At 41.6% G+C, this 20,014-nt stretch overlaps 1 protein-coding gene across 1 annotated transcript; it reads left to right on the plus strand.

Annotated features, from left to right (window-relative positions):
- The first annotated feature begins 5,083 nt into the window (after positions 1–5,083).
- LOC138895939 (uncharacterized) lies at positions 5,084–15,840 on the plus strand. The gene is made up of 6 exons (XM_070180703.1): positions 5,084–5,128; positions 5,420–5,543; positions 5,676–5,778; positions 5,876–6,187; positions 15,233–15,565; positions 15,732–15,840. Exons 1-6 carry the CDS (start codon positions 5,084–5,086, stop codon positions 15,838–15,840), a joined length of 1,026 nt encoding a protein of 341 aa, XP_070036804.1.
- Positions 15,841–20,014: the final 4,174 nt, after the last annotated feature.

Consider the following 20,014-nt stretch of genomic DNA (forward strand, 5'->3'; position numbering starts at 1 on the left):
TTGAGATGTTTGACTGAGAGTTGACATTATTGATACCGGGCTCAGAGTTTGGTTTTGGGAGTTGGAATAGGTTCGCTGTATCATTTATGACTTGTGTGCAAAATTTTAGATCAATCGAAGTTGGTTTGGTGTGTTTCAGCATTAGTTTTAGAAGTTGGAAGTTCAATAGTTCATTAGGCTAGAATATGGGTGCTATTCGTGTTTTTGATGTTGTTTGATATGATTTGAGTCTTCGACTAAGTTCGTATGATGTTTTAGGATGTGTTGGTATATTTGGATGGGGTCCCAGGGGCCTCGGGTGTGATTCGGATTCAAATCGGATTGAGTTTGGACTTGGGGATTTTCTGTTATGTATCAGTTCTAGTGCAACCGCACCTGTGAGCTTTTGGCCGCAGGTGCGGTGCCGCAGATGCGACTGCTCATGCGCAGATGCGGAGGACGGCTTGAGATTGTTGGACCGCATATGCGGGCATTGGGCCACAGAAATAGTGAGGCGGAGTTTAAGTGAGTTCCGCAGATGTAGAGAATAGACCGGAAAAGCGGTTTCGTAGAAGAGAATGGGTGATCGCAGATGCGAAAAGGTTGGGAGTGCTATATTTCGATGGGGTTTCGAGTTTTCTTCTTTTTTGGACTTTACAAGCTCGGCTAGTGGCGGTTTTTGAGAGGGATTTCACTCTAATTCAATAGGTAAGCAACATTCGATCACTTTTGTCCAATGATATTGAATACCCATTGGTTTTCCCACCTAGATTATGTATTTTTGAGGTGAAATTTTTGGGATTTTGGACAAGGGATTGGAGAATACGATTTGGGAATTTGAGGGTTGATTTGTGATCGGAATTGGATAATTTTGGTATGGGGTGACTCGTTACTGAATGAGTGTTTGGGTTATTTAAATTTTGCTGGGTTTCGGGGCGTGGGCCAGGGTTGACATTATTGGTGGACTTTTGGAATTTGGTTAAAGAACTTAGGTTTATCGTATGCAATCGATTCCTATAGCTTGTATTGATTATATTAAGTTGTTTGTGACTAGATTTGAGTCGTTCAGAGGTCGATTCACGAGGCAAGGGTTTGTTGGAGCATTGAGTTGCGCACTTTGAGGTAAGGAACACTTCTAAACTTGAAAGTGGGGGTATAAATTGGTGGAAAATGTGTTATATAGTTTGTGTTGGAGTGACGCACATGCTAGGTGACAGGCGTGTGGGCATGCACCATGGTATTCATGATTCTGTTGATTCTTTTGGACTGTGTTGTTAGCAAGTCTTGTTCTATCAGTGAAATCCTTACTTGTTAGAAAAATTGAACTGTAATTCATGTTAGAAAACATGTTTAGGCTATGTGTTTATTCTGTTGAGGCATAGTGAGGTTCTTTATGTTGTTTTGAGTTATCTGCTTAAATTGCAATTAGGTGCTTAGTCATGATCTATCATTTGCATATCATATCTCAGTTTCTATTATCATTCCCTGTTACATCACATATTATTATTGTTTGGGTTGAGTAGTACAAGGTTGTGAGCCTTGAGACTTGAGAGATTGGTGACTGAGGTTGGCATGAGAGCCATGTTGTGATTATTATTATGCATCAGGCTGCATGCCGTAACAGGTCTTATTGGCTTATTTAATATCGTAGATTGGGCTGCACACTACAGCAGGCCTTATAGGCTTTATATTAGCGCTTGGGCAGGAACCGCCCTTCCGGAGTTTGACATACCAGCAATGACCGCATGGTCAATGATTTATATACACGTGCTTTGTTGAGGGGCATAGATGCTAGGAACCCGTACAATGTTGAGTGATTATGTGTTATGAGTGGGAGTTTGAGATAGACAGATTGAGTACTCTGAGAGTGAGAGTACCTGGGATTTATCATTGTGATACATTACATTTGTCATGTAGGCATAGATATGCAATATTCCTCATGCTAGCTGTACTTGGCATATTTTATCAGTGTTGGGCTTTAATTGTTGAGCTTGAAAGCATGCCTAAATTTCTGTACTTTGGACGAACTGAATATGCAAGTTTCTCTGAGTTATTACTGTCATTCTCTTTGTTATATATGTATTGTCGTTATTTTGGTTCTGACTGTATCCTTTTGAGCTGGTCATTGCTTTCAGCCGATGGTTATTCCGGTTACTTATTGAGTACATTGGGTTGGTTGTACTTATACTACACTCTGCACTTCGTGTACAGATCCAGGAACATCTGGACACAATGATTGCTAGGTTTGGTGCTAGTACCTGCTCGGAGACTTCGAGGTAGCTTCTATGATACCCGCAGACCTTGACTCTCCTTCCTTTCATTTTATTCAGTACTGTTCTATTTTTCTCAGATAGTTGTACTAGAGTCTCAGACTATGTTGACACTTAGTAGCTCATGTACTCTGTGATACCAAGATTTTTGGGATGGTTGTAGTTGAGTAATAATTGTTTTTATAAGTTATCTATGAGATTTTTCCGCTGTTGAGTTTATTGAATTATGTTTTAAATTCAAATGCGTAGTTGATATATGATTGTCGGCTTGCCTAGTAATGTGTTAGGTTCAATCACGACAGGTTGGGATTTTGGGTCATGACAAGTTGGTATCAGAGCCTTAGGTTACTTTGGTCTCACGAGTCATGAGAAGGTTTAGTAGAGTCTTGCGGATTGGTATGACAACATCTTTACTTATCTTCGAGAGGCTACTAAACCATTAGGAAACTTCTCTTTCTTGTATTCTTGTCATGCGGATTTGTTCATTCCGTAAAATGAACTTCTATTATTTTATTCCCTCACAGATGGTAAGGACCCGTGCGACTGGACCAGGAGGACAGCCACCAGTACCACTAGCTAGGGTCGCGAGAGGATGGGGGCATGGTAGAGGCTGAGGTGCGGCTCGTACTACAGCTATAGCAGCACCTGTGGAGCCATCAGTTACTCTAGTTGAGGAGCTGATACCAGATGTTCTTGAGCTGGTGGGACCAGCTCAGGCACCAGCTGTGCTCATTATGATTTCAGGCCTCAAGAGGCTTTGGCTCAGATATTGACTGTATGCATGAGCCTTGCTCAGCCAGTTTCGGTTCTATTTGCACCAACTACTTCTTAGGCCGGGGGAGGTGCTCAGACTCCTGCCCGTACACCAGAGTAGGTAGCTCAAGGACTCTAGACACTGAGGTTACTACCAGCCCAACTGGTTGCAGCTGCTCGAGCGCCCGTTGGTCCACCTATGAGCGACGAGGAGAATAAGAGGCTAGAGCAGTTTAGGAGGCTCAGGCCTCCAGAGTTCTGTGGGGCAGAGTCATAGGATGCTCAGGATTTCATAGACAGGTGCCAGCGGATCCTTCGCATGACGGGTATTTTGGAGACCAGTGGAGTTTCATTTACTACTTTTCAGTTGTCGGGGGCACCCTTCAGATGGTGGGAGGCATATGAGTTGAGCAGGCCAGACGATGAGACAACACTTATGTGGCATGAGTTCTCAGTTCTCTTCTTAGAGAAGTTTGTTTCACAGACTCACATGGAGGAGTTGCGTAGGCGGTTTGAGCAACTACCATAAGAGGCTATGTCAGTGACTCAGTATGAGATGAGATTTTCATAGTTGGCTCGTCATGCGGTATGGTTGGTTCCCACTGAGAATAAGAGGATTAGGAGGTTCATTGATGGCCTCAACTATGGAATACGTTTCATAATGACTCAAGAGATTGCGTCAGGGGCGATGTTTGATGAGGTGGTTGATATTGCTAGACACCTAGAGCAGATTCGCAGTCAGGAGCATGAGGAGAGGGAGGCTAAGTGGCCTCATGGTCCGGGTGGTTTTAGTAGTGCCTCATCTGGAGGGCAGTCCCACCACAGTAGGGATCATCCTTATAGGCCCGGTCAGATGGCTCATCCGGTTCATCAGCCATGGTTTATATAGTGCTCGTCCGGGTTAGTCATCCTTTAGTGTCCTCCCAATTTAGAGTTTATCACATGCTCCATCAGTTTAGGGTTCATCCGTACCAGTTCCTTCTAGTGGTTATTAGGGTTCTCGAGGTCCGATTCAGTCCCTACTGCCATTGACGGATGGGAGTTGCTTCGAGTATGGAGAGTTGGGGCATGTGAGGAGGTATTGTCCTCATATTATGGGAGGTCCAGTTCAGTAGAGGGGTCAGGCTATTACTTCTACACTAGTTAGTTAACCACCCACTCAGCCAGCTTGGGGTGGGTCTCAGGCAGCTAGAGCTAGCCCTAGAGAGGGAGATCGACCAGGTGGTGGTTGATTTTGATGTGATTCTAGGCATGGATTAGTTGTCCCTATGTCATGCTATTCTAATTGTCATGCTAAGACCATGATGTTGGCGATGCCGAGATTGCCTAGGATAGAGTGGAGAGGTTCTCTAGACTATGTTTCCATTAGAGTGATTTCATATTTGAAGGCCCAACGGATGGTTGGGAAGGGTTGTCTGGCGTATCTGGCCTTTGTGAGGGAAGTTGGTGCTGACACTCCTACTATTGAGTCCGTTCCAGTAGTGAGAGACCTTTCGGATGTGTTTCCTGCAGGCCTGTCGGGCATGCCACCCGACAAGCACATTGATTTTGGTATTGACTTGGTGCTTGTCACTCAGCCCATTACTATTCCTCTGGTTCTGTTTGTGAAGAAGAATGATGGTACTATGCGAATGTGTATTAATTATGGGCAGTTGAAAAAAGTTACAACTAAGAACAAGGACCCACCGCCGCGTATTGATGACTTATTTGACCAACTTCAGGGTACCAGAGTGTTCTCTATGATTGATTTGAGGTCTGGGTATCACAAGTTAAAGATTCAAGATTCTGATATTCTAAAGACGACAATTAGGACCCGCTATGGTCACTACAAGTTCCTTGTGATGTCTTTTAGGCAGACCAATGCCCCAACATCATTTATGCATATGATGAACAGTATATTCAAGCCATATCATGATTCCTTTATCATAGTATTCATTGATGATATACTGTTGTACTCACATAGTCAGGAGGAGCATGCGCAACATCTGAGGATTATACTACAGACGTTGAGGGAGAAGAAACTTTATGCTAAATTCTCCAAGTATGAGTTCTAGCTTGATTATGTGGTGTTCTTGTGGTACATGGTGTCCAGTGAGGGTATTAAGGTAGATCTGAAGAAGATTGAGGTAGTTTAGAGTTGGCCCAAACCGTCTTCAGCTACCGAGATTCAGAGTTTTCTTGGCTTGGCTGGATATTATCGCCGATTTATAGAGGGTTTCTCGTCCATTGCTACACCTTTGACAAGATTGACCCAGAAGGCTTCTCCGTTCAGGTGGTCAGATGAGTGTGAGGAGAGCTTTCAGAATCTCAAGACTTCCTTAACCACAACTCCAGTTTTAGTTTTGCCTTCAACATCGGGTTCATATACGGTGTATTGTAATGCTTCTCGAATAGATATTAGGTGTGTCTTTATGTAGGTAGGTAGGGTGATTTCTTATGCTTCATGCCAGTTGAAGCCCCATGATAAGAACTACCTCGTTCATGATTTAGAGTTAGCAGCCATTGTTCATGCATCAAAGATTTGGAGGCATTATCTTTTCGGTGTGTCTTGTGAGGTATTTACGGATCATCAGAGTCTACAACACTTGTACAAGCAAAAGGATCTAAATTTGACGTAGCGAAGATGGTTAGAGCTGTTAAAAGACTATGATATTACCATTTTATATCATCCAGGGAAGGCCAATGTGGTGGCCGATGCCTTGCGTAGAAAGGCGGTGAGTATGTGTAGCCTTGCATATATTCCTATTGGTAAGATACCACTTGCATCAGATGTTCAGTACCTTGGCCAATTAGTTCGTGAGATTAGATATTTCGGAACCTAGACGAGTACTAGCTTGCGTGGTTTCTCGGTAATCTTTATATGAGCGTATCAGAGAGTGCCAGTATGATGACCCTCATTTGCTTGTCCCTAAGGACACGATACAACATGGTAATTCCAAGGAGGTTTCTATTGGAGATGATGGGTTATTGCGGATGCAGTGTCGTATTTGTGTGCCCAATGTGGATGGGTTACGTGAGTTGATTTTTGAGAAGGCCCACAGTTCAAGGTATTCCGTTCATCTGGGTGCCGCGAATATGTATCAGGACTTGAGGCAACACTATTGGTGGAGAATAATGAATAAAGATATAGTGGAGTATATGGCTCGATTCTTGAACTGTCAGCAGGTGAAGTACGAGCATCAGAGGTTGGTGTCCATTATTTCTGATCGGGGAACACAGTTCACATCGCAGTTCTGGAGAGTAGTGCAGCGAGAGTTGGGCATACTGGTTGAGTTGAGTAAAACATTCCACCCCCAGGCAAATGGGTAGTTCGAGCGCACCATTCAGATATTGGAGGATATGCTACGCGCTTGTGTTATAGATTTTGGGGGTTCTTGGGATCAATTTCTACCGCTTGTAGAGTTTGCCTACAACAAAAACTACTAATCGAGTATTCAGATGGCTCCTTATGAGGCCTTATGTGAGAGGCAGTGTGGATCTTCAATTGGGTGGTTTGAGCAGGGGGAGGATAGGTTGTTGGTCACGGATTTGGTTCAGGATGCCTTGGAAAAGGTCAAATTGATTTAGGATCGGCTTCATACGACACATTCTAGAAAGAAGAGTTACACTAATCAGAAGGTTCGTGATGTTAAATATATGGTGGGAGATAAAATTTCAGAGTATCTCCCATGAAGAGTGTGATGAGGTCCATGAGGAAGGGCAAGTTGAGCCCTCGGTATACTGGCTGTTTTGAAGTGCTTGAGAGGATTTGAGAGGTGGCCTACAAGCTTGCATTTCCTCCTAGACTATCGAGTGTTCACCCAGTGTTTCATGTTTCCATGCTCCGGAAGTATTATTATGATGGTCCGTAGCGCAGTAGACCGCGCTATATCCCACGTGAAGCCTGGTCTGTAGTGCGTTAGACTGTGTTGTATCCCTCACGAAGCCTGGTCTGTAGCCCGGTCCGGATTTCGGAGGGTCCATTCTTCTATCTTTATAACCCGACCCTATCTCTATAAATAGACGTAAGGGTCCATTTTTAAGGGGAATATCTGATAGTTTTAGAGAGAGGAAGTGCCCTAGAGTGAGAGTAGAAATCCTTAAGCTAATTGTTCATCAAAATCTTGCTCAAGCCTTGAAATTCAACAAGAAAGCTCACAAGGTCTTCATCTAAGAGGTAAGGTTCCATACCCTAGTATTCAATTTCGAATTTGGGTAGAAGATGGTTGATTAGGAGTATTATTCTTGGGTGTGAGAGTATTATTTATACATGCATGTACCAATAAGTTTTGTGGAAAGATTGTTGAGCTCAAATGGGTAAAGATTGGGTTGTGGAGTAAAGAAAATCTTGTGGAAGAACCTTGTAATCAAATTTGCACATCTAGTGTTTGATAAAATGCTCAAACTAGCTGAAACCATGAATATCTTCCTAATTTGTGTTCAATTTTGTTATGTCTCAAAATAGATTGAAGTTGCTAGGATTTCGGGAACATTGTAGTAATTTAAGGAAAGCTCAAAGCGAGGTATGCTGGCTAAACTACACTCTTAGAATTGAATTCCATGATGTTCTCGTAAGTTTCAAGTATGATTGGGTCAAGTTCCTAATTCTTATGTTCCGAGTTGTTCCTAATAAATTTGATTATCCCAAATGAACAAAGTGTTGAAAGTCACGTGTTCAAATCATTTTCCGAATGTTCCTATCACATTATGTTGTCCTTCGGGAATGTGTTCAAGAATGATATGTGTATTTAAATATTATGGCTTTGAATCGTGTTTCAAATAAAAGTTATGATGCCAAATTGTGTGAGAAAAACTCGATATGCTTAAGACTCTTAATTGCTCATATGTGTACTTAAAGTCTTGATTTGAAATGCCTTGTTGTTCATAATCTATAAAGATGCTTGAAAGTGAAAGAAGTCGGTTGAAGATATAAAGTGTGGCCACTGTGCCAAGAATGAAAGTTATACTTGTGGCTAGTAGTGCCAATGAAAAGAGATGATGTGAGAAAGGTTATGAAATGAGCCTTGATTCAACTGTTCCAAAATTACTTCAAAAATATATTTAACTAAGAGCTTATATACTCAAGTCATGCCCCAATGTGGCTGTTTTAACTAATGCTATGCTTTGTAAGTATTTCCAATGTGCTTTGAGTTCTTACATATACATGAGTTGAAATTGTGTATTGCCTTTTCTGGAAAAAGTATTTCAAGAATAAATGGTGTTTTAATCATCTATGATTTTAACTCGTGCTTCGATTGCCAATCATTTTACTCCATTTATCGGAAAGAAATTCATTGTGTTTAAAGTCTTAATTACTAATGAACTTAAAGTTGTAATTTTTGGAATATTCTATATGTTGATGTTTATGTCGATGATCCTTGAAAGTAAAGAAATGAAAGTGTGGAATATAAAATACGGCTACTGTGCCTTGGGATGAGGAATCATAAGTATGGCCAAGAGAGCTAGTGGAATTATAATGATGTTGTGAATGGTTGAAGGTACTAACGAGGCTATATATAGTGTGAAAGGTAATGAGGTGAATATAAAATATATTTGTGCTTTTGTTTCCCTTGTGTGCAAACCAAATCTTTTTTGAGAGTATCAATAGCAAACCGAGGAAAGGTGGGTCATAAGGCCCATACCCGAAACTACACGTGCCGGTGTAGGGGTGGATTATGATTATTCCCCTTGTTTGGGATGAGATTGAAATATTTATGTGATTGTGGTTATTACCCTTAATTAGGATGAGGTTGATATTAGCTGTGAATTGGAAAGTCAGCCTACACGGCATATGTGGGAAGGCGGCCTAGCCGATCGGGTGGAGATCGGATGCCATGTTGCGCATATGGTGGTACTACTCTTGGTAAGACATTTCTTTCGCACCACATTGTTCGTGGGGAGATGGCCTAGCCGATCGAGCGTGATCGGACTCTGTGCTAAAAACATGGTGGTATTTCGGTGCTAGTGATCTCCTAACCAAAAATATATAATATTTTTTGTATGTTGAAAATTGTTATGTTATAACTTGGCATTTGGATATCATTAATTGTTACCTATTGCTCCATGGTATTGCCCCTTCTGTTATTGGCCTTCTATTTCGAAAGAGAATAGCTAACTTTACATACTAGTACTATTCCATATGTACTAACATCCCTTTGCCGGGGGCGCTACATCTTCGATGGATGCAGGTGGTTTATCAGCGGGTAGCTTTGGTCCTCGTTTGCAGTTACTCCTATTTCAGCAGGTTTTGGTGAGCCCTACTCTATTCCGAGCGTGATGTCATTTGATGTTGTACATTGTGTTTTGAGGTATAGCCGGGGTCTTGTTGCCGGCACTTCCATACTACTCTTCTGTTATACTTAGAGGCTCCGTAGATAGGTTGTGGGTGGTGTTTGATGTTGTGAATTGAACAGAAGTATTGGTATTTTGGCAAACATGTTTGTTTTCATTATATTTATAAACTCGCAATATTTTGGAAATCATAAATGAATATCTTTTGAGTGATGGAAAAATAATGTGGTGACTCTTCTCATGTTTATCACTTGTATTGATTCTTATATTGTTAATGGGCAAGGTTAGGTAGAAGGCATCTAGTAGGCTTGATCTGCCAGGGTATCTCGGTTGAGCGACGGTCGCACTCCTCGGGGTCTGGGCGTGACAAGTCCCACCACAACAAGGGTCATCCTTATAGGCCCGGTCAGATGGCTCATCTGGTTAATCAGGGTACATCAGCTAGCCATGATTCATATAGTGCTCATCCGGGTCAGTAATCCTTCAGTGCCCTCCCAGCTGAGAATTCCTCCGATGCTCCATCAGTTCAGGGTTCATCCGTACCAGGTCCTTCTTGTGGTTATTCTTGTTCTCGGGGTCCGATTCAGCCCCCGCTACCATTGATAGATGAGAGTTGCTTCCAGTATGCAGAGTTGGGGAATGTGAGGATGTATTGTCCTCATCTTATGGGAGATCCAGTTCAGTATAGGGGTCAGGCTATGACTTCTGCACCAGTTAGATCACCACCCGCTCAGCCAGCTTGGGGTGGGGCTCAATGTTATACCCCATATTTTCGTACGTAAAAGTAAATTATAAGTCAATTGATGTAAGCTTAGAATTGAGATCATATTTTAAAGTACATAAAGCTAGTTAATAATGTTACTTTGGAGGTTACAAATATTAAAGATCATGGATAACAATTACCAAGAGGGTTTGAAGGCTTAGAAGCTAAACGAATTGAAGAAAATAAGTTTCGTAGAAAGTCGACAAGTTGGGAATATTATAACATGTACTCTTGGGATAAGAATAGGGTTCTTAATGTGATAAGAAGGTTATGTTATGAGTTATTTTAGTCTTATGATAGTCGTGTGTTACGTTTTGAAGTCAAGCGAGTTGTGGAACAAAAGTTGGCAAAGGTCATCGCAAGTTACATTCATAATGTGCTGAACATTAGGTCAAATGTAGCTGTGATTTTATCCACATATACTTGGACTTAAGGGATGAACCACATATAAAATTGAATATCTACGAGTCTTGTTTCTAATGCATTAAACTGTTTGTCTGTACGACATCGGAGTAGAGAGATATTCGCATTTTTGCGAGACCGCACAAGCAGCTCCCAATGGGACCCACTTAGTCGGTGGTTGACCTACGTCACTTTATAAACGATTTGGTCGCCTATTTTTTGCTCATTTTCGTCTCAAATTTGTCTCCAAACTTCTCCTAACCCTCCTAAACAAATACCATAAGGGTTTGAAGTGATTCCAAAGTGATTACACCATATTTCAACATCAAAAGTTAGCTCTAGTGAAAAACAACACCTCTTGGAGGTTGTGTTTTCATTGAGGATAGTTGTGGGCTGTGTTTGGCTGAAATTTAAAGTGGTTGCTGCTGGTTTAGGTATGTAATACTCTACTACATGTTCTTTAAGTTGTTTGTATGTTGGTTGCATTATTTGAGCAAGATACTACAAGAGAAGACTTGAAATAGTTTGAGATGTTATTGTTCTTAATGGACTGTTTTGGGAAGGCTGTTTTCATGAACTTTAAATGGTTGGAAACCTTGGAAAATGACTTGTTTATGCTTTTATTTTCATGAATATATTGTCTACATATCGAAACCGCTATTGGTATTGTGAATAAGAAGATAAAGGATAATATAACAATGAAAAGTTGTACTTGTTGAGTTGTTTGAGTGTGGATTAGGTGATTAATAGGAGGTTGGAAGTCCTTCGATTTTACTTGTTATCATGCTGGACATGTTTTTAAGTTAACTAATGTTTGTTAATGGTGTTGAAGGGTGCTAAAGGGATTCAATCCGAGCTTGCTGCTCGTCGTGATATGTTGATGATTTGTTAATGAAATATTTTGTACCCTATTGTTGATGTTGTTCTTATTGTATTGCTCTGGTTGTTGTTGTTGGTATTTGGTATTGGAGGAGGCCCTTGTTACATGGGAGATGCTGCCCAAATTTACATAAACGAGCTACTAGTTTAAGTTGCGGACTTAGCCTTTACTCAACACTGATTTTGAATCTCCTTCCGCTATGGTAGATTGAGTTGAGTTGTTTGAAGAGTTGCTTGGAAGGTATTAAGGACTCAATAGGGTTAAGGTATGTTAAGGCTATCCCTTCTTTCCTTTTGGCATGATCCATATGATACAACGAAACGGGCAAACACACGACTTTCACAAGTGATTATATTCTTAGAAGTACTAGGGATGCCTATGTTCTTGATTCCTCATGTGTCCTATTATTATATCGTCTATTCATGGGTCTCAGAAAATACGTAAGTTGATAATGTTTATTCTATGATATTAACCGAATGCATATTGATCTTATGACATCCCAAAAGATCTTATTGACTTATTTCTTATGCATTGTATTCATTTATACATGTACATTGACCCATGACCAGATGACGTTATATATGCGTATATTATACGTATATGGAGTATGGGGAAAGGTTATGGTATTTTATAAACACCACCACCTGATCAGCTAGTATACGTTGATGATTTCGCCCACAGAGGCCGAGATGATATGATGGGATGCCCTCAGAGGCTTGATGATGTTATGTACGCATATACCTACACATGATATGACATTTATACACATATGCATGACATTATAAATGTTTCATGATTCACAGAGCAATTCAGACTTATAGGTTGAGTTCTTTACTCCATATTTCATTCATGTCTTTTATATACTGCTTTTTATGCCTTACATACTCTGTACTTTATTTATACTGATGTCCCTTTTGCCTGGGGACGCTGTATTTCATGCCCGCGGGTCTCGATAGATAGGTTGACAGTCCTCCTAGTAGGCAATCAGCTCATCGGAAGGTGTTGGTGCACTCCACTTGCTCCGGAGTTGCCTATTTGGTCAGTATGCTTTGGACATGTATAGATTGGTATGACGAGGCCCTACCCCAGCCTTTGTGATGTTTATGTACTCTTAGAGGCTTGTAGACATATGTTATGTATATGGATGATTGTATGGCCTTGTCAGCTTATGTTTTGAGTGTACAAATGATTATTTTGGTCTTATAGGCCCGTATGTCACATGTATAAGTTTCTATATCATGTTGGGTCATCATATGTCTAGTATTCCTTATGTTTTATTCTGGTTATCTTATGATGGCCCTTCTAGCCCACTTACCGATGATGGTATAATAAGAAAGATATGTTACGTTGGTACTCGATTGAGTAAGGCACCTAGTACCCGTTGCGGCCCTGCAGTTTAGGCCGTGACATTCAGGCAACTAGAGGTCGCCCTAGAGGTGGAGGTCTATCAGGTGGTGGTCAGGCTCGATGCTATGCTTTTCCCACCAGGCCAGAGGCTGTTGCTTCAGACGCAGTGATCACGAGTATTATTTTAGTGTGCCACATGGATGCTTCCATATTATTTGACCCTGGTTTCACTTATTTATATGTATCATCGTATTTTACTCGTTATTTGGATATGCCTCGTGATTCCTTAGTTACACATATTCGTGTATCTACTCCAGTGGGTAATTCTATTATTGTGGACCGTGTGTATCGATTGTGTGTGGTGACCATTAGGAAATTGGACATGAAGGTTCATCTTTTACCTCTTAGTATAGTTGATTTTGACGTGATTCTAGGCATGGATTGGTTGTCCCCATGTCATGCTATTTTGGATTGTCACGCTAAGACCGTGATGATGGCGATGCCCGGATTGCCTATGATAAAGTGGAGAAGTTCTCTGGACTATGTTACCATTAGAGTGATTTCATATTTGAAGGCCCAACGAATGGTTGGGAAGGGTTGTCTGGCGTATCTGGCCTTTGTACGGGATATTGGTGCTGACACTCCTACTATTGAGTCCGTTTCGGTAGTGAGAGACTTTCCAGATGTGTTTTCTGCAGACCTGTCGAGCATGCCACCCGACAGGGACATTGATTTTGGTATTGACTTGGTGCCTGACACTCAACCCATTTCTATTCCTCTGTATCGTATGGCACCAGCAATATTGAAGGAATTGAAAGAGCAGCTTCAGGAGCTTCTTGATAAGGAGTTCATTAGGCCTAGTGTGTCTCCTTGGGGTGCACCGATTTTGTTTGTTAAGAATAAGGATGGTACTATGCCGATGTGCATTGATTATAGGCAGTTGGACAAAATTACAATTAAGAACAAGTACCCGCTGCCGCGCATTAATGACTTATTTGACCAGCGTCAGGGTGCGAGAGTGTTCTCTAAGTTTGATTTGAGGTTTGGTTATCACTAGTTGAAGATTCAGGATTCTGATATCCTAAAGATGACAGTCAGGACTTGCTATGGTCACTACGAGTTCCTTGTGATGTCTTTTGGGCTAACCAATGCCTAACAACATTTATGCATATGAAGAACAGTGTATTCAAGCCATATCTTGATTCTTTTGTCATAGTATTTATTGATGATATAATGGTGTACTCACGTAGCTAGGAGGAGCATGCGCATCATTTGAGCATTATATTAAATATGTTGAGGGAGAAAAAGCTTTATGCCAAATTCTCCAAGTATGAGTTCTGGCTTGATTCTGTGGCGTTCTTACGGCACGTGGGGTCCAGTGAGGGTATCAAGGTAGATCCGAAGAAGATTGAGCCAATTCAGAGTTGGCCTAGACCATCTTTAGCTACCGAAATTCAGAGATTTCTTGGCTTGGACGGATATTGTCGTCGATTTGTAGAGTGTTTCTCATCCATTGCTTCACCTTTGATTGGATTGACCTAGAAGGCTGCTCCGTTCAGGTGGTCGGATGAATGTGAGGATAGCTTTCAGAAGCTCAAGACTACCTTGACCACAACTCCAGTTCTAGTTTTGCCTTCAACATCAGGTTCATATACGGTGTATTATGATGCTTCTCGGATTGGTATTGGGTGTGTCTTGATGTAGGAGGGTAGGGTGATTGCTTATTCTTCACGTCGGTTGAAGCCCCATGAGAATAACTACTTCGTTCATGATTTGGAGTTGGCAACCAATGTTCATGCATTAAAGATTTGAAGGAAATATCTCTTCGGTGTGTCTTGTGAGGTATTTACGGATCATCGGACTCTACAACACTTGTACAAGCAAAAGGATCTAAATTTGAGGCAGCGGAGATGGTTGGAGCTATTAAAAGACTATGATATTACCATTTGTTATCATCCTCGGAAGGCCCACATGGTGGCCGATGCCTTGAGTAGAAAGGCGGTGAGTATGTGTAGCCTTGCATATATTCCTGTTGGTGAGAGACCGCTTGCATGAGATGTTCAGGCCTTGGCCAATTAGTTCGTGTGGTTAGATGTTTCAAAGGTTTCTATTGGAGATGGTACAACACGGTGATTCTAAGGAGGTTTCTATTGGAGATGATGGGGTGTTGTGGATGCAAGGTTGGATTTGTGTTCCCAATGTGGATGGGTTACGTGAGTTGATTCTTGAGGAGGCCTATAGTTTGCAGTATTCCATTCATCTGGGCATCGAGAAGACGTATCAAGACTTGAGGCAGCACTATTGATGGAGAAGAATAAAAAAAGATACAGTGGAGTATGTGGCTCGATTCTTGAACTTTCAGCGGGTGAAGTACGAGCATCAGAGGCTGGTGTCCATTATTTCTAAACGTGGCACACAGTTCACATCGCAGGTTTGGAGAGCAGTGCAGTGAGAATTAGGCACACGTATTGAGTTGAGTACAACATTCCACCCCCAGACAGACGGGCAATCTGAGCGAACCATTCAGATATTGGAGGATATGCTACACGCTTGTGTTATGGATTTCAGGGGTTCTTGGGATCCGTTTCTACCACTTGTAGAGTTTTCCTACAACAACAACTACCAATCAAGTATTCAGATGTCTCCTTATGAGGACTTATATGGAAGGGAGTGTCGATCTCCAATTGGGTGGTTTGAGACCGGGAAGGCTAGGTTGTTGGTCATGGATCTGGTTCAGGATGCCTTAGAAAAGGTCAAGTTGATTCAGGATCAGCTTCACACGGCACAATCTAGAAAGAAACATTACATCGATTGGAAGGTTCGTGATGTTACATATATGGTGGGAGAGAAGACTGCTCAATGTATCGCCCATGAAGGGTGTGATGAGGTTCAGGAGGAAGGGCAAGTTTAGTCCTTGGTATATTGGCCCTTTTGAGATGCTTGAGAGGATTGGAGAGGTGGCCTACAAGCTTGCATTGCCTCCTAGTCTATCGAGTGTTCACCCAGTGTTTCATGTTTTTATGCTCCGGAAGTATTATAATGATCCATCTCATGTTTTGGATTTCAGCACAGTTCAGTTAGATGGAGATATGACTTATAATGTGGAGTCGGTGGCCATTTTTGATCGGCAAGTTCGAAAGATGAGATCAAAGAAAATAGCTTCAGTGAAAGTTTAGTGGAGTGACCAGCCAGTTAAGGAGTCTACTTGGGAGACCGATTGGGAGATGCAAAGCATATATCCTCACCTATTTGAGACTCTAGGTATGATTCTAGACCTGTTCGAGGACGAAGGTTTGTTTAAGAGGGGGAGAATGTAACGACCCGCCCGGTCATTTTGAGTATTGTAGCCTTGTTTCCCCATTTATTGCTTATTCTATGTTCATCTGTGGTTATGTGACTTGCGAGGGTGGTTGGTTTGGTTCTGGGAATGTTTCGGAATGAATTAGGACACTTAGTTCCAAGGTTGGAAGCTTGAGTTGAAAGAGTTGACCAGATGTTGACTTGTGAGTAAACGACTCCGGAATGGAGTTTTGATGGTTCTGATAGCTTTGTATGGTGATTTTGGACATTCGAGTATGTCCGAAAATTGATTGGGAGGTCCGTAGGTTGTTTTGGCTTGAATTGGCGAAAGTTGGAAAGTTGAAGGTTTGAAAAGTTGAGAGGCTTGACCAAGAATTGACTTTGTTGATACCGAACTCGGATTTTGGCACCAGTAATTAGAATAGGTCCGTTGTGTAATTTATGACTTGTGTACAAAATTCGAGGCCAATCGTAGTTGGTTTGGTGTGTTTCGGCTTTGGTTTTAGAGGTTGGAAGTCAATAGTTCATTAGGCTTGAATTGGGGTGCGATTCGTGTTTTCGTTATTGTGTGATGTGATTTGAGTCTTCGACTAAGTTCGTATGATATTTTAGGATGTGTTGGTATATCTTGATGGGGTCTTGGGGGCCTCGGGTGTGATTCAGAGATTGAGTTTGGACTTGGGTATTTTCTATTATGCATAAGTTCTGGTGCAACTGCACCTGTGAGGTTTTGGCTGCAGGTGCGCAGCCGCAGATGCGAAGGAAGGCTTGAGACTATTGGGCCGCAGATGTGATCCCACAGGTGCGGGCTTTGGGCCGCAGAAGCTGCGAGGCAGAGAATAGACCACATAAGCGGTTCCGCAGAAGCAAATGGGTAATCGCAGATGCGAAAAGGGTGGCAGTGTTATATTTCGACGGGGTTTCGAGTTTTCTTGATTTTTGGACTTTACAAGCTCGGCTAGTGGCGAATTTTGAGACGAATTTCACTCTAATTTAAGAGGTAATAAAGTTTTGATCACTTTTATCCAATGATATTGATTACCCATTGGTTTTCCCACCTAGATTATGTGTTTTTGAGGTGAAACTTGGGGGATTTTGGACTAGGGATTGGAGAGTAAGATCTGGGGATTTGAGGGCTGTGGCCCGAATTGGATAATTTTGGTATGGTTGGACTCGTTACTGAATGGATGTTTCGATTTTGTGAATTTTGCTGGGTTCCGATGCGTAGGCTCGGGGTTGACTTTTTGGGTTGCCCTTTTGAGTTTTGTTAAAGAACTTAGCTTTATCGTATGGAATAAATTTCTATAGCTTGTATTGATTATATTAGGTTGTTTGTGACTAGATTCGAGTCGTTCGGAGGATGATTCGCGAGTCAAGGGTTTGTTGGAGCATTGAGTTGCGCACTTTGAGGTAAGTAACACTTCTAAACTTGGAACTGAGGGAATAAATTCCTGGAAAATGTGTTATATGGTCTGTGTTGGTGTGACGCACATGCTAGGTAACGGGAGTGTGGGTGTGCACCATGGTATTAATGATTCAGTTGATTCTTTTTGACTATTTTGTTAGCAAGTCTTGTTCTATCCGTGAATTCCTTACTTGTTAAAATAATTGAACTATAATTCATGTTAGAAAACATGTTTAGGCTATGTCTTTATTCTGTTGAGGCCTAGTGAGGTTCTTTCTACTATTTTGAGTTATCTACTTAGATTTCAATTATGTTCTCAGTCATGATTTGTCATTTGCATATAATATCTTACTCTCTGTTATGATTCACTATTACATCACATAATATTATTGTTTGGGATAAGTAGTACGCGGTTGTGATCCTTGAGACTTGAGAGATTGGTGACTGAGGTGGGCCTGCGAGCTGTGTTAGGAGTGTTATTGTGGATCGGGCTGCACGCCACAACCGGCCATATTGGCTTTATACCATTATTATTATTATTATTATTATTATTATGGATCAGGCTACACGTCGCAGCATAACTTATTGGCTTATTTATTATTATAGATCGGGCTGCACGCCGTGCATGCAGTCAATATTAGGGCCAAAATATGGAGTATGTGACTCGGTGCTTGAACTGTAAGCTAGTGATTTTTGACTTAGGAAAGTTGGCGAATTGGCGAAAGTTGGAAAGTTGAAGGTTTGGAAAGTTGAGAAGATTGACCGAGGGTTGACTTTGTTGATACTGGGCTTGGATTTTGGTTTCGCGAGTTGGAATAGGCCCGTTGTGTCATTTATGATTTATGTGAAAAATTTGAGGTCAATCGGAGTTGGTTTGTTGTGTTTCGGCTTTGGTTTTAGAAGTTGGAAGTTCAATAGTTCATTAGGCTTGAATTGGGGTGCGATTCGTGTTTTCGTTATTGTGTGATGTGATTTGAGTCTTCGACTAAGTTCGTATGATATTTTAGGATGTGTTGGTATATTTGGGTGGGGTATCGGGGGGCTCGGGTCTGATTCAGAGAGAAATCGGATTGAGTTTGGACTTGGGGATTTTCTGTTATGCATCAGTTCTGGTGCAACCGCACCTGCGAGGTTTTGGCCGCATGTGAGGAGCCACACATGCAGTTGATCATGAGAAAATGCAGAGAAAGGCTTGAGACTGTTGGACCGCATGTGGGATCCTACAGGTGCAGGCTTTGGGTAGCAAAAGCGGCGAGGTAGAGAATAGACCACAGAGCGGTTCCGCAGAAGCGAATAGGTGATCGCAGATGCAAAAAGGCTGGCAGTGTTATAGTTCGATGGGGTTTCGAGTTTTCTTCATTTATGGACTTTATAAGCTCGACTAATGGTGATTGTTCAGAGAGATTTCACTCTAATTCAAGAGGTAAGTAACTTGTGATCACTTTTATCCAATGATATTGAATACCCATTGGTTTTCCCACCTAGATTATGTGTTTTTGAGGTGACATTTGTTGAATTTTGGACTAGGGATTGGAGAATAAGATTTGGGGATTTGAGAGTCGATTTGTGGTCGGAATTGGATGATTTTGGTATGGTTGGACTCGTTACTTAATAGGTGTTCGGATTTTGTGAATTTTGCTGGCTTTCGAGGCATGGGCCCTCGGTTTACTTTTTGGGTTGCCTTTTTTAATTTGGTTAAAGAACTTAGCTTTATCATATGGAATTGATTCTTATAGCTTATATTGATTATATTAAGTTGTTTATGACTAGATTCGAGTCATTCAGAGGCCGATTCGTGAGGCAATGGTTTGTTAGAGCATTGAGTTGCGCACTTTGAGGTAAGTAACACTTCTAAAGTTGGAACTGAGAGAATAAATCCCTGGAAAATGTGTTATATGGTTTGTGTTGGGGTGACACACATGCTAGGTGATGTGCGTGTGGGCATGCACCGTGCCATTCATGATTCAGTTTATTCTTTTTGAATGTATTCTTAGCAAGTCTTGTTCTATCCGTGAAATCCTTACTTGTTAGAATAATTGAATTGTCATTCATGTTAGAAAACATGTTAGGCTATGTGTTCTGTTGAGGCCTAGTGAGGTTCTTTTTGCTGTTTTGAGTTATCTGCTTAAATTGCAATTATATGCCTAGTCATGATCAGTCATTTGCATATCATATCTCAGTCTCTGTTATCATTCACTATTACATAATATATTATTATTGTTTGGGCTGAGTAGTACGAGGTTGTGAACCTTGAGACTTAAGAGATTGGTGACTGAGGTGGGCTTGAGAGCCATGTTGTGAGTGTTATTCTGGATCGAGTTACACGTCGCAGCAGGCCATATTGGCTTTATACCATTATTATTATTATTATGGATTAGGTTGCATGCTGCAGCAGGTCTTAATGGCTTATTTATTATCGTGGATCGGGCTACACGCTGCATCAGCCCTTATAGGCTTTATATTAGCGCTTGGGCAGGATCCGCCCCTCCAGAGTTTGACATACCAGTAGTGACCGCAGGCTTAATGATTTACATACACGTGCTTTGGTGAGGGGCATAGATGCTAGGCACCCGTACAATGTTGAGTGATTGTGTGTGATGAGTGGGAGTTTGAGATAGACAGATTGAGTACTTTGAGAGTGAGAG

This window comes from Nicotiana tomentosiformis, chromosome 7, assembly GCF_000390325.3.
Source record: "Nicotiana tomentosiformis chromosome 7, ASM39032v3, whole genome shotgun sequence".
NCBI classification, from domain to species: domain Eukaryota; kingdom Viridiplantae; phylum Streptophyta; class Magnoliopsida; order Solanales; family Solanaceae; genus Nicotiana; species Nicotiana tomentosiformis.

What these genes read in the sequence shown, in the direction of transcription:
- LOC138895939 (XM_070180703.1), top strand. Translation starts at nt 5,084, where the DNA reads ATGGTGTCCAGTGAGGGTATTAAGGTAGATCTGAAGAAGATTGAG. An exon ending in GTGAAGTACGAGCATCAGAG is followed by an intron (nt 6,188 to 15,232) that starts GTTGGTGTCCAT and finishes TATGGATTTCAG; the next exon opens with GGGTTCTTGGGATCCGTTTC. An exon ending in GATGAGGTTCAGGAGGAAGG is followed by an intron (nt 15,566 to 15,731) that starts GCAAGTTTAGTC and finishes TTTGGATTTCAG; the next exon opens with CACAGTTCAGTTAGATGGAG.